This window comes from Capra hircus, chromosome 3 (genome assembly GCF_001704415.2).
Source record: "Capra hircus breed San Clemente chromosome 3, ASM170441v1, whole genome shotgun sequence".
NCBI lineage: Eukaryota > Metazoa > Chordata > Mammalia > Artiodactyla > Bovidae > Capra > Capra hircus.
The window spans coordinates 80,646,285-80,660,035 of record NC_030810.1 but is presented as its reverse complement, the minus strand read 5'-3'; the positions used below and the strand labels follow the sequence as shown (position 1 = coordinate 80,660,035).

General features: G+C 41.3%; 1 protein-coding gene across 8 annotated transcripts in view; it reads right to left on the bottom strand.

The window, feature by feature from the left end:
- The window catches only part of RNPC3 (RNA binding region (RNP1, RRM) containing 3), a 31,581-nt gene extending 28,494 nt beyond the window's left edge, over positions 1–3,087 (bottom strand). For 6 of the 8 annotated variants that reach the window (XR_001917845.1, XR_001295482.2, XR_001295483.2 and 3 more), the window contains exons 1-2: positions 2,489–3,086; positions 1,304–1,351 (exon numbers count right to left, since the gene is read on the bottom strand). Coding sequence is in view for 4 of the 8 variants with exons in the window: in XM_005678021.3 (XP_005678078.1) it covers positions 1,304–1,351; positions 2,489–2,680 (240 nt within the window). In the remaining 4 variants the exon portion in view is untranslated. Of the gene's footprint in view, positions 1–1,303; positions 1,352–2,488 lie in introns of all 8 variants that reach the window. The other 2 variants (XM_013962590.2, XM_005678023.3) reach the window with 1 other exon arrangement.

Below are 13,751 nucleotides of genomic sequence, written 5' to 3'. Positions count from 1 at the left end.
TTCCATTTTTAAGCCTACCTCCACTCTAGACCCATATTTTTAATTGCTTTTAAAAATATTTCCACAGAAGTAGCCCACTGACTCCTCAAAGTCAATAGATAACATATGAATTCATTACATACCTTTGAAAACATTCTCTGAGTCCTGCCCCTCATATCAGCTAATGCAATAACCCAAGAACTCAGTCTGAAAATCTTCACGTGTTCCCTCTCAACCATATCTACAGGGATCACAGGACCTACAAACACAATCTCTACCCAATGTATATCTACTTCTTTTGTCTTCTTACTTCCTTATTCAGATCTTTTCTCCTGCCTTGGCCATTGTAACAGTTCTCTTGTCTAGCCTTTCCTTTTGATTTTTCTATGTCTAATCTTTTTCCCTATCTAATCCATTACATGAACTCTATAAGATATCTTTCATAAAGCTGACTATATTACTGGTCAGCTTACATTTCTCAAGTACCTTAAGAATAACTACTAAACAAAATTCAATCCCTCCCTCCCCTCAACCCAAATTTAGACTCAACCTACTTTCCAAGTCCTATTTCAATTTCAACCCTCAGCTTTTGCTCCACTTAGAACTTTCCATGGTCCACAGTTTTCTTTAGCGGTCTCAGAACATGGAACACCCATTTCCCTTTGTTTTCGTCTCAAGATCCAACTAATCATTAAAGGTCTACCTCAAAGGTCACCTCCTTTGCAAATGATCCCCTAGGATTATACCTTCTCTATTTAATGCTTAAAGCATCTTGCCTTACAACATTTATGTCTAAAGGATGTTTGCATCCTTCAAAGCTTGTCATTTTTAATTATATAAAAAATTACAGTTCAATTTATATTCATGTTCCTGTTAATCTATTCCATAACATCATAAGGAAAAACCCCAGTGAACTTTTTGGTCAACTCATAATAGTGTTATGCCCAAATATCTACACTTTGGGCAAAATCTGCCAACTGACAAGCTGCACGCAGCCAATGAGGCAAATTCTGGAAATACAAACCTTTTTGCTTTTAAAAGGGCTTCCTTGGTGGCTCAGTTGGTAAAGAATCCGCCTGCAATGCAGGAGGCCCTGGGTTCGGAAGATCCTCCAGAGAAGGAAAAGGCTGCACACTCCAGTATTCTAGCCTGGTGAATTCCATGGACTATATAGGCCACCGGTCCCAGAGTAGGAAAGGACTGAGCGACTTTCACTTACTTCACCTTGCCTTTAAAAACTATAGTTTAGCCTAATGTTTCATTTTTTAACTATGCCTGTATAACAGAAAGTTGGTAATAAGTAACAGAAAAGAAGGAGTCATACCTTCACAGCTGTTTTTTCATTAGGGAAAGTAGCAAAAGCTGTATGTTTCTGAAAAACAATTAAGGTACAAATTATTTCAAATATAATTTCAATTTCTCATAAGGGTGTCTGATATTTTACCAGCTGACAGTGATTTGACACACTAATAAAATCACAGAAAAGGCAGGAAGTCAAGATCATTTAACTGATTGTGAATTTCAGGACAGTGTTTTTAAATCAGTTTAGGATCAGACTTCTTTGAAATGAAAGCCTTGCGCACACACAGCATGTTTTAAATATATTTTCAAGTACTTCAACAGTCCGTAAGTTTAAAAACCTCTACTATCCAGGGAAGTCCACTCTTAAACTATCCAAAATCATAAAATATGTTCCATGTATAACGCATCCAAAGATCTAAACTTTTCGCTATATAGCCAAATGCAAAGTTTAAATAGGTCTTTCTTTTAACTCAATTCACAACCTTGGCTGCATATTAAAATCACCTAGGGAGACAAACTATTGATGTCCTGTCCCGTCATAGATCATCTGGCAGAAATTTAATAACATCACCGTCACTATTTTAATGAAGAGCAATCATGTAAAACATCTTCAGGTATAATGGAAAATAAAGTCATTTTGTACATTCCTGGATTGGACTTTTAATAGTTTTAAATTATCACTCCCTGAAAGATTACGTTATACAATATTTATGAAGAACATCTTCCTCAAAAATCTAGCAGAAATCCTGTAACCAGCTTACTCAAGTTGCCGACTTCTGTAGTTTCTCCTCTATTTTGATGAACTTCTTAACGCTGGCTTATAAGCAAACCAAGATTTTTGTTTCCCTTTGTTACATATTTTTGAAAGTATTTTTGAAACAAATACTTCTAAATTCCGAGGAGTTTCGAGATTCCCAGGGTGGGTGAGAAAAGGAATATAACAAAGGTTACTTTTCATTCTTTCTGCTTTGCCTTTCTCAATCGCCCTTCTCCGCAGCGCGGCGACTAATCGAGGCACAAACCAATTAAAACTTGATTTGGGACGAAAGATATTTTGATATGAAAGACAGACTGGGAAGGGGAAGAGGAAGCCTCCACTCCACAGGCGCATCTTCCCCACTCTCCTTTTTCCTTCTGTCAGAACGTCCCTTCCCCACGTCACCGGCCTAGGACCTTCCCCGGAAACTAGGGGTTCCCGCGCTCTTACCAGACGCCCCTTATCGGATAGGACGCGCACGGACTGCGCCCCGAAATACTTCAGCAAGTCCTCTTTCTCCTCAGCGGTAAGCTCGGCTGGCAGGTGCCTCACTAGAAGGGTTCGGTCGCCCCGCGGGGGAGAAAGCGAAACAGAACTCTGGCATCCTCTGGACATCGGAAGCGGCTGTTCTGGGGCCGCCATTTCTCACACAGACTCAGCACCTGGGAAGCCGCTGAGGAAACCGCAGTAATCAAAAGAAGCGGAGCTAAAAGAGTCTTCTTCCACTCCGCGCTAAGGATTCTGGAAGCAAGGAAATAACGCGAGAGACGGTCGCCTTCTCGCGAGATCTGCACCACAAACGGATGACAACTTTTCGGAGACAAGTTCCTTAGATTGAAAGGGGAAGTTCCAGTGATAGGAAACCAAAATGATTCAAATTCCAGATAGCTGCTGCTGCTGTTTTAAACAAAAATTCCCCCGAGAGAGGTGTGAGGATTAAAATATGTTAAAGTACGACGGACTTACAGCCGCCTTTTCTGAGGAGGAAGTAACCCCAAGGGCAGAAGGACTTACTGCTGCGCATGTGCGAGCGGGGCGCCGGTCTGGGCGTGGCACCGGGGCGGTCTCGAAAGGCGCTTGTTAGGTTTGTAATTCTGGCAGGTTTCCAAGAGCTTGTGATTGGCTGACAAATATAGGGGGTTTGTCCGCGGCGTTGGGATGGTAATACCTGAAGGTTGCAAGTTTCTTTTTCGGCTGAGTAGCCTTCGCATAGCCAGGCTAACTCAGTTTTAAGGATGGAAAAATTGAGACACAAACCGTGTTTTGTTTTGTTGAATCATGGGACACAGCAGCCTGATAAGATATGGCCATTGCTCCCTTTCATGAAACTAGCGGCCTCTGGGGCTTAGTGAGAAAAGAATCCGCCTGCCAGTGCAGGAGACACAGGTTGGATCCCTGGACTGGGAAGATCCCCTGGAGGAGGAAATGGCAACCCTCTCCAGTATTCCATTAGATTCTCCCGTGAGGACAGAGGATCCTCTCAGGTTACAGTCCTTAGGGTCGCACATAGTTGGACAGGACTGGCATGCAGGAAGAGATACCCTAACATCAGTCCCTACTTTACAGTTGAAGACTCTGATGTGTACAAGGAGGTGTAAATCACACAGCTAGTAAATGAGAGAGCTGAAATTTGACCCTGCTAGTAAGACTGGACTTTACCCTATTCTGCCCTGTTTCTGAATGGAGTGAAGCTGAGATGTTTTACTTATTCCATACAGTGAGGGCCTTGAGGATTCTAGGTAGAGGTATTTTAGGTGAAGCTACCACAGTCTGCAGGTCTAAGGTGCCTCTTACTGCTCTTTTTAATTTGATATTGATCAGATGATAACTATATAGCAATAAACAGTATACCAAAGTTTGGCTCCTATGGAAAACGGATTGGGGAGCTGGGAAGGGTAAAACGAATAAAAACTAGAGAAACCATGACGAACCCATCCACAAAATGTCATGTATGGAGACCATGAGGGCCCTGTGGGTTAGTTCCGAGTCTTGATTATCTGAAAAGCAATTGGAAACTGACACAATTTTTTTAGTAGAGCCCTGTGTAAATATGTATGTAATGATTACATTTTAGATATGAAAATTTCTCTGGTTGCAATATGAAAAATGGAGTAGAAGCAGGAAGACTAATTGGGCTACTGCAGCAGCCTGGGCAAAAGACACTGTTAGAAATAGTATGGTAACAGTTGTTGTTTAGTCGCTAAGTCATGTCCAACTCTTGCAACCCCATGGATATAGCCCACCAGGCTCCTCTGTCCATGGGATTTCCCAGGCAGTAATACTGGGGTTGGTTGCTATTTCCTTCTCCAGAGGTCTTCCTAACCCAGGGATGAAACCCTCCTCTCCCTCATTGGCAGATGGGTTCTTTATCACTGAGCCAACAGGGAAGCGCTTAGCAACAGTAGATATGGAGAAAACAAACTGAAATTGGGCTATGTTTTGGAAGTAAAATTAATAGATTTGCAGATGAAAGAGAGTAGTTACACATAAGTTTGGGGTTTTGGCTTAAGTCCCAAACCATCTAGGTGAATGAGGATAAGAAGAGTTCCTAAATTGCAGCTAGTTTAGGGACTGTAGAGGAGAAAGGAAAACATTAAATAACTGATTCAGTATCCATTTTTAAAGTAGGTACTTGGATGAATCGGAGAAGGCAATGGCACCCCACTCCAGCACTCTTGCCTGGAAAATCCCATGGATGGAGGAGCCTGGTGGACTGCAGTCCATAGGGTCGGTAAGAGTAGGACACAACTGAGCGATTTCACTTTCACTTTTCACTTTCATGCATTGGAAAAGGAAATGGCAACCCACTCCAGTGTTCTTGCCTGGAGAATCCCAGGGACGGGGGAGCCTGGTGGGCTGCTGTCTATGGGGTTGCACAGAGCTGGACATGACTGAAGCGACTTAGCAGCAGCAGCAGCAGCAGCAGCAGTTAGATGTCTAAGTATGACATTCTGGAGAAACAGCAACACTGGGTACATATGTAGCATCACGACATATATTTATATCCAAGATGTAAGAGTGTAGGTAGAGAGAAACGGGACCAGTATTGATCCATGGGGAATGCCAGTGTTGAGAATTGAGAGGAGGAAGAACAAAGCAATCCTTTCTCTTGGCACTGATGTTCTAGTAGTAAAGACGGACTTAAACATGTGGATAAGTAAGTAAATGGGTTCCTTTTGGATAATAAATAAGTGGAGAAGACTCTACACATGGACATCACCAGATGGTCAACACTGAAATCAGATTGATTATATTCTTTGCAGCCAAAGATGGAGAAACTCTATACAGTCAACAAAAACAAGACCAGGAGCTGACTGTGGCTCAGATCATGAACTCCTTATTACCAAATTCAGACTCAAATTGAAGAAAGTAGGGAAAACCGCTAGACCATTCAGGTATGGCCTAAATCAAATCCCTTATGATTATACAGTGGATGTAAGAAATAGATTTAAGGGCCTAGATCTGATAGATAGAGTGCCTGATGAACTATGGAATGAGGTTCGTGAAATTGTACAGGAGACAGGGATCAAGACCATCCCCATGGAGAAGAAATGCAAAAAAGCAAAATGGCTGTCTGGGGAGGCCTTACAAATAGCTGTGAAAAGGAGAGAGGCAAAAAGCAAAGGAGAAAAGGTAAGATATAAGCATCTGAACACAGAGTTCCAAAGAATAGCAAGAAGAGATAAGAAAGCCTTCTTCAGTGATCAATGCAAACAAATCGAGGAAAACAACAGAATGGGAAAGACTAGAGATCTCTTCAAGAAAATTAGAGATACCAAGGGAATATTTCATGCAAAGATTGGCTTGATAAAGGACAGAAATGGTATGGACCTAACAGAAGCAGAAGATATTAAGAAGCGGTGGCAAGAATACACAGAAGAACTGTACAAAAAAGATCTTCACGACCCAGATAATCATGATGGTGTGATCACTCATCTAGAACCAGACATCCTGGAATGTGAAGTCAAGTGGGCCTTAGAAAGCATCACTAGGAACAAAGCTAGTGGAGGTGACGGAATTTCAGTGGAGCTATTTCAAATCCTGAAAGATGATGCTGTGAAAGTGCTGCACTCAATATGCCAGCAAATTTGGAAAACTCAGCAGTGGCCACAGGACTGGAAAAGGTCAGTTTTCATTCCAATCCCAAAGAAAGGCAATGCCAAAGAATGCTCAAACTACCACACAGTTGTACTCATCTGACATGCTAGTAAAGTAATGCTCAAAATTCTCCAAGCCAGGCTTCAGCAATACGTGAACCATGAACTCCCTGATATTCAAGCTGGTTTTAGAAAAGGCAGAGGAACCAGAGATCAAATTGCCAACATACGCTGGATCATGGAAAAAGCAAGAGAGTTCTAGAAAAACATCTATTTCTGCTTTATTGACTATGCCAAAGCCTTTGACTCTGTGGATCACAATAAACTGTGGAAAATTCTGAAAGAGATGGGAATACCAGACCACCTGACCTGTGTCTTGAGAAATCTGTATGCAGGTCAGGAAGCAACAGTTAGAACTGGACATGGAACAACAGACTGGTTCCAGATAGGAAAAGGAGTACGTCAAGGCTGTATATTGTCACCCTGCTTATTCAGCTTATATGCAGAGTACATCATGAGAAATGCTGGGCTGGAAGAAGCACAAGCTGGAATCAAGATTGCTGGGAGAAACATCAGTAACCTCAGATATGCAGATGACACCACCCTTATGGCAGAAAGTGAAGAGGTACTAAAAAGCCTCTTGATGAAAGTGAAAGAGGAGAGTGAAAAAGTTGGCTTAAAGCTCAACATTCAGAAAACGAACATCATGGCATCTGGTCCCATCACTTCATGGGAAATAGATGGGGAAACAGTGGAAAGAGTGTCGGACTTTATTTTTGGGGGCTCCAAAATCACTGCAGATGGTGATTGCAGGCATGAAATTAAGACGCTTACTCCTTGGAAGAAAAGTTATGACCAACCTAGATAGTATATTCAAAAGCAGAGACATTAATTTGCCGACTAAGTTCCGTCTAGTCAAGTCTATGGTTTTTCCAATGGTCATGTATGGATGTGAGAGTTTGACTGTGAAGAAGGCTGAGCACCGAAGAATTGATGCTTTTGAACTGTGGTGTTGAAGAAGACTCTTCAGAGTCCCTTGGACTGCAAAGAGATCCAACCAGTCCATTCTGAAGGAGATCAACCCTGGGATTTCTTTGGAGGCAATGATGCTGAAGCTGAATCTCCAGTACTTTGGCCACCTCATGCGAAGAGTTGACTCATTGGAAAGACTCTGATGCTGGGAAGGATTGGGGGCAGTAGGAGAAAGGACAACTGAGGATGAGATGGCTGGATGGCATCACAGACTCGATGGACATGAGTCTGAGTGAACTCTGGGAGATGGTGATGAACAGGGAGGCTTGGCGTGCTGCGATTCATGGGGTCGCAAAGAGTCGGACATGACTGAACGACTGAACTGACTGAAGTTGAGTGAGAAAAAAAAAACAAAAACAAAAACAGCCAAGGTTGAGAGAGAAACGGATTGGTGTTCTCAGTTGCTAAGTCATGTCTGACCCTTTGCAGCCCTGTGGATTGTAACCCACTGGGCTCCTCTGTCTGTGGGTATTTCCAGGCAAGAATACTGTAGTGGGTTGCCAGTTCCTCCTTCAGGGAGCTTTCCAACTCAGGGATTGAACCTTCATCTCCTGTGTCTCTTGCCTTGGCAGGCCAATTCTTTACTCAGTCACCTGGGAACCCCAAACTGATTGGAGCATGCTGCCTTAAACACTATCTTTGCATGCTTTCTCCAGCATCTCTTACAGTTATCATATATAATTAGCATATGAGGTGTGTGTGTGTGTGTGTTAGTCACTCAGTCATGCCTGACTCTCTGTGACTCCATGGACTGTAGCCTTCCAGGCTCCTCAGTCCATGGGATTTTCTAGGCAAGAATACTGAAGTGGAGTGCCGTTTCCTTTTCCAGGGGATCTTTCCAACTTAGGGATTGAACCTGGGGCTCCTATATTGCAGGCAGTCTCTTTACTGTCTGAGCCACCAAGGAAGCCCCAGCATGTGGTAGGCATATGTATATATTTGTTCAATGAATGAATTCATGAATGAATTGACTTTAATATTATCACTTTCTCCTATGCTGCTGCTGCTGCTGCTGCTGCTGCTGCTAAGTCACTTCAGTCGTGTCCGACTTGTGCGACCCCATAGATGGCAGCCCACCAGGCTCCCCCACCCCTGGGATTCTCCAGACAAGAACACTGGAGTGAGTAGCCATTTACTTCTCCACCGCATGAAAGTGAAAAGTGAAAGTGAAGTCGCTCAGTCCTGTCTGACTCCTAGCGACCCCATGGACTGCAGCCCACCAGGCTCCTCCATCCATGGGATTTTCCAGGCAAGAGTACTGGAGTGGGGTGCCATTGCTATAGTCAGTAATAACTACATGAATCATTAAGATGAGTTTAATTGTCTTTACTATAATTAAGCTATCACAACTCAGTGAGATAAGAACATGACAGAATTTTATTTTCTCTATACTTAATTGCTTTTTGTGGTACTCAATCAAATACACCTTGTCCTTCCCTTGACAATAACTCAGGCGGATTTCATAATATCTTGGTCACCCTTGGTTACTAACAGTCCAAGTTGGTTTGAAATATCAACTTCAAACTCTAATATATTCACAATTCTTACTCTCCCCTCTTATAAGGCTTGACCTGAGGGATAGGAGGAAGATGTAATTTGCTTTCATTTCTTTCATGTTTAAGTGGAAGTGGCTGTGGTCTGCTTTGAGTTGTGCTTTTCTCATTTCCTTTTCTTGATATAGCCCAGAGGTTCCCAAACTTTTCTCAGCTTATGGTACCCTTATTGTTTTAGTAATTTTTTCACAACATCCCTCAGTGCTTCCTTGTTGCCTATTATCCCTCTTTTTTTTTCTTTTTTTTTAAAGATCTTAGTTGCAACAGGTAAGTTCTTAGTTGTGGCATGTTGGATCTAGTTTCTTGACCTGGAAATACCCCCCTGGATTGAGAGAGCAGAGTCTTAGCCACTGGGCCACCAGGGAAGTCCCACCTTTTGATTTTTAAGAAGCACTGCCACCTGGGAAGACTCAGTAAGTCTCAGCAATTATTCCATGTTATTTCTCTACATTTTCCAACTCCCTTGTTAGGTGGGACTGTACAATTCATTCTGGTCAGTGGGCTACTAATGAAAGCAACATGTGTCAATTCCAAACTATATTATAGAAGAGATGTGAAAGCAGTGATTGTGGGGGCTATATATTAAGGTCAAAGAGCTGTGAGGTAAACACTACATAGAATATGTACCTGGTCACCATATCAAAGGTGCTTGACTCTCTCCAAATTTTGCATAGGTGAAAAATAGCTTTTATTAACTTTTATTGAATAAATACACTGTTAGTTTAGGGCTAGTTAATTTTTTTCCCGTGGTAAAGCCTATTCTTTTACCATTAAAAATATACTCTGTGATAGCTCATTTTATGTGTCTGTTTGACTGACCATAAGGTACCCAAATGAAACATTATTTATGGGTGTGTAGCTGAGGGTGTTTCTAGATGAGATTAACATTTGCCTTGGTGAACTCAGTAGAGTAGATTGCTTTCCCTAATATGGTAGGGCATCATATAACCCACTGAGGGCCAGAATACTACAGAAGGTGGAGAAAAGAAAAATCATCCCCTTTTTCATGCCTCACTGATTATGCTGAGACATCTCATCTTCAACAATCAGACTGGGTTCTGCAGCATCAACGCCCCTTGGTTCTTAGGCTTTCAAACTTAGGCTGAATTACACCACCAGCTTTTCTGGATCTCCAGTTTGCAGATGACACATCATGGGACTTTTCAGCCTCCATAGTCACATAAGCCAATTTTTCATGCTGCTGCTGCTGCTGCTAAGTCTCTTCAGTCGTGTCCGACTCTGTGTGACCCCATAGACAGCAGCCCACCAGGCTCCCCATCCCTGGGATTCTCCAGGCAAGAACACTGGAGTGGGTTGCCATTTCCTTCTCCAATGTGTGAAAGTGAAAAGTGAAAGTGAAGTCCCTCAGTCGTGTCCTGCTCTTGGCCACCCCATGGACTGCAGCCTACCAGGCTCCTCCATCGCATGGGAGTTTCCAGGCAAGAGTACTGGAGTGGATTGCCATTGCCTTCTCAGAATTCTTCATAATAAATATATATATTTCTATTTTTTAAATATAAATAAATACATATTTTAATTTATAAATAAATGATATTATATATATTTTTATAAAATATAAATATATATTGTGTTGGCCAATATGTTTGTTCAAATGTTCCATGTTACAGAAAAACCCAAACTTTATGACCAACCCAATAATAAATATGAAATATAATTTTATTTTTATTCAAGTATGAAAATACATTCATAAATCATATACTTAATTTTATATATTTTTAAATTTATTATATATGTGTAATATTATATATAATATATTCCTCAATATATTTTTGTTATAAAAGCCACAGTGATTCTGTTATGCCCTTGGAACTCTCCAGTGGCCTTTCCTCTCACTTAGACTAAAAGGTAAAGTTCTTCCTTTGATTTGTAAGAGCTTATGTGATCTGGCTTCTTCAAGGTAGTATTTAATACTTTTCAAATTTCATCTATTCTTTTCCTCCTCTTTCACACCATACTATAGACATATGAACCTTCTCTCTGTTCTTGAGTTCTTCAGACCTGTGACTAAGATCTTTATACTAGCTAAAACTTTGAAAAATGTTTTTCCCACAGAGATCTGCATTTTGGCTCCCTAATTTTCTTCACGTGTTCAAATGTTACATTTTCACTATATTGTTCCTTGTCCATCAACACTATCTCTGCACTTTCTGTTCTTTGTGTTGCAGCTGCTGAAATACAGAAAACTAGATTTTTCAACGGAGAAGGCAATGGCACCCCACTCCAGTACTCTTGCCTGGAAAATCCCATGGATGGAGGAGACTGGTAGGCTGCAGTCCATGGGGTCGCGAAGAGTTGGACAAGACTGAACGACTTCATTTTCACTTTTCACTTTCATGCATTGGAAAAGGAAATGGCAACCCACTCCAGTGTTCTTGCCTGAAGAGTTCTAGGGACAGGGGAGCCTGGTGGGCTGCTGTCCATGGTGTCGCACAGAGTTGGACATGACTAAAGCGACTTAGCAGCAGCAGCAGCAGATTTTTCAATGCTTTTGTTGTTTACTGCTGTGTAATAAACCATGCCAAAACTCTGTTGTTTAATACAACCACCACCAAAGACTTTTCCTTTTCCTAAGGCAGAATTTATTTTTATAATTCAAATCATCATATATACATTTTATTATAGTTAACTGAGTGTGTGTATGATTTCCCTCTTCCTAGTAAGCTTGAAAATAGGAATTGCTATATTGTTCTCTGTATCCCCTAAGCATTAACGTATGCCTTCAGTTTAGTCGCTCAGTTGTGTCCGACTCTTTGTGATCCCATGGAGTGCAGTAGCCAGGCCTCACTGTCCCTCACCAACTTTTGGAGTTTACTCAAACTCATGTCCATTAAGTTGGTGATGCCATCCAACCATCTCATCCTCTGTTATCCCCTTCTCCTTCCACCTTCAATCTTTCCCAGCATCAGGGTCTTTTCCAGTGAGTCAGTTCTTTGCATCAGGTGGCCAAAGTATTGGAGTTTCAGCTGCAACATCAGTCCTTCCAATGAATATTCAGAACTGATTTCTTTTAGGATGGACTGGTTTGATCTCCTTGTTGTCCAAGGGACTCTCAATAGTCTTCTCCAACACCACAGTTCAAAAGCATCAATTCTTTGGTACTCAGCTTTCTTTATAGTCCAACTTTCACATCTATATATGACTACTGAAAAAGCCATAGCTTTGACTAGATGGACTCTTTTGGCAAAATAACATTTCTGCTTTTTAATATCCTGTCTAGGTTGGTCAGAACTTTTCTTCAAGGAGCAAGTATCTTTTAATTTCATGGGTGTAGTCACCATCTGCAGTGATTTTAGAGCCCCCAAAAATAAAGTCTGCCACTGTTTCACCATCTATTCGCAATGAAGTGATGGGACTGGATGCCATGATCAACATTTTCTGAATGTTGAGTTTTAAACCAGCTTTTTCATTCTCCTTTTTCACTTTTATCAAGAGGCTTTTTAGTTCCTTTTCTCTTTCTGGCATACGGTGGTGTTATCTACATATCTGAGGTTATTGATATTTCTCCTGGCAATCTTGATTCCAGCTTGTGCTTCATCCAGCCCAGCGTTTCTGCATATAAGTTAACTAAGCAGGGTGACAATATACAGCCTTGACGTACACCTTTCCCGATTTAGAACCAGTCTGTTGTTCCATGTCCAGTTTTAACTGTTGCTTCCTGACCTGCATACAGATTCCTCAAGAAATAGGTCAGGTGGTCTGGTATTCCCATCTCTTTCAGAATTTTCCACAGTTTGTTGTGATCTGCACAAAGACTTTGGTGTAGTCAATAAAAGAAGTAGATGTTTTTCTGGAACTCTCTTACTTTTTTGATGATCCAACGGATGTTGCCAATTTGATATACGGTTCCTCTGCCTTTTCTAAATCCAGCTTGAACATCTGGAAGTTTGCAGTTCTAGTCCTGTAGCTACTGCTGAGTTTTCCAAATTTGGTGGCATATTGAGTGCAACTCTTTCACAACTTTGTCTTTTAAGATTTGAAATAGCTCAGCTGGAATTCTATCACCTCCACTAGCTTTGTTCTCACTGATGCTTCCTAAGGCCCATTTGACTTCACATTCCAGGATGTCTGGCTCTAGGTCAGTGATCATACCATTGTGATTATCTGGGTCATGAAGATCTTGTGTATAGTTCTACTGTGTATTCTTGCCACCTTTTCTTAAAATCTTCTGCTTCTGTGAGGTCCATACCATTTCTGTCCTTAATTGTGCCCGTCTTTGAAGAGTTCCCTTGGTATCTCTAATTTTCTTGAAGAGATCCTTAGTCTTTCCTTTCTATTGTTTTCCTCTATTTCTTTGTATTGATCGCTGAGGAAGGCTTTCTTATCTCTCCTTGCTATTCTTTGGAATTCTGCATTCAAATGGGTATATCTTTCCTTTTCTCCTTTGCCTTTTGCTTCTCTTCTTTTCTCAGCTATTTGTAAGGCCTCCTCAGATGACCGTTTTACCTTTTTGCATTTCTTTTTCTTGGGGATGGTCTTGATCCCTGCCTCCTTACAATGTCATGAACTTCCATGCATAGTTCTTCAGGCACTTTGTCTATCATATCTAATCCCTTGAATCTGTTTCTGTCTGCTGCTGCTGCTGCTGCTAAGTCTCTTCAGATGATGTGTGGATCTCATGGATAGCCTATGTAGATTTACTTCTGGGTAAAATAAGCCTTTTAACCAGCTGTGAAATCTTATGTTGGCATGCATATGAAGGTAAATTTTGTCGTAGCTTTCAGAAGAGTAAATCCTTAACCTTTGCTTAAGTAAAATATAAATGTACCTTTTCATCTAGCAATTCTGTTTTCAGAATTTACATTAGATAGCTTGGGCTGCCACAAAAAAAGATACCATAAACTGAGTGGGTTACCTAAAGAAATGTATTTTCTTTCAGTTTTGGAAGCTGAAAGTCCAGGATCAGTGTCAGCATTGTCAAGTTTTTGTGATAACTCTTTTCCTGGCTGGCCTTCTAGCTGTGTTCTCACATGGTAGAAGAGAGAGGGAGAGGGAGATAGATAGAGTGAATGT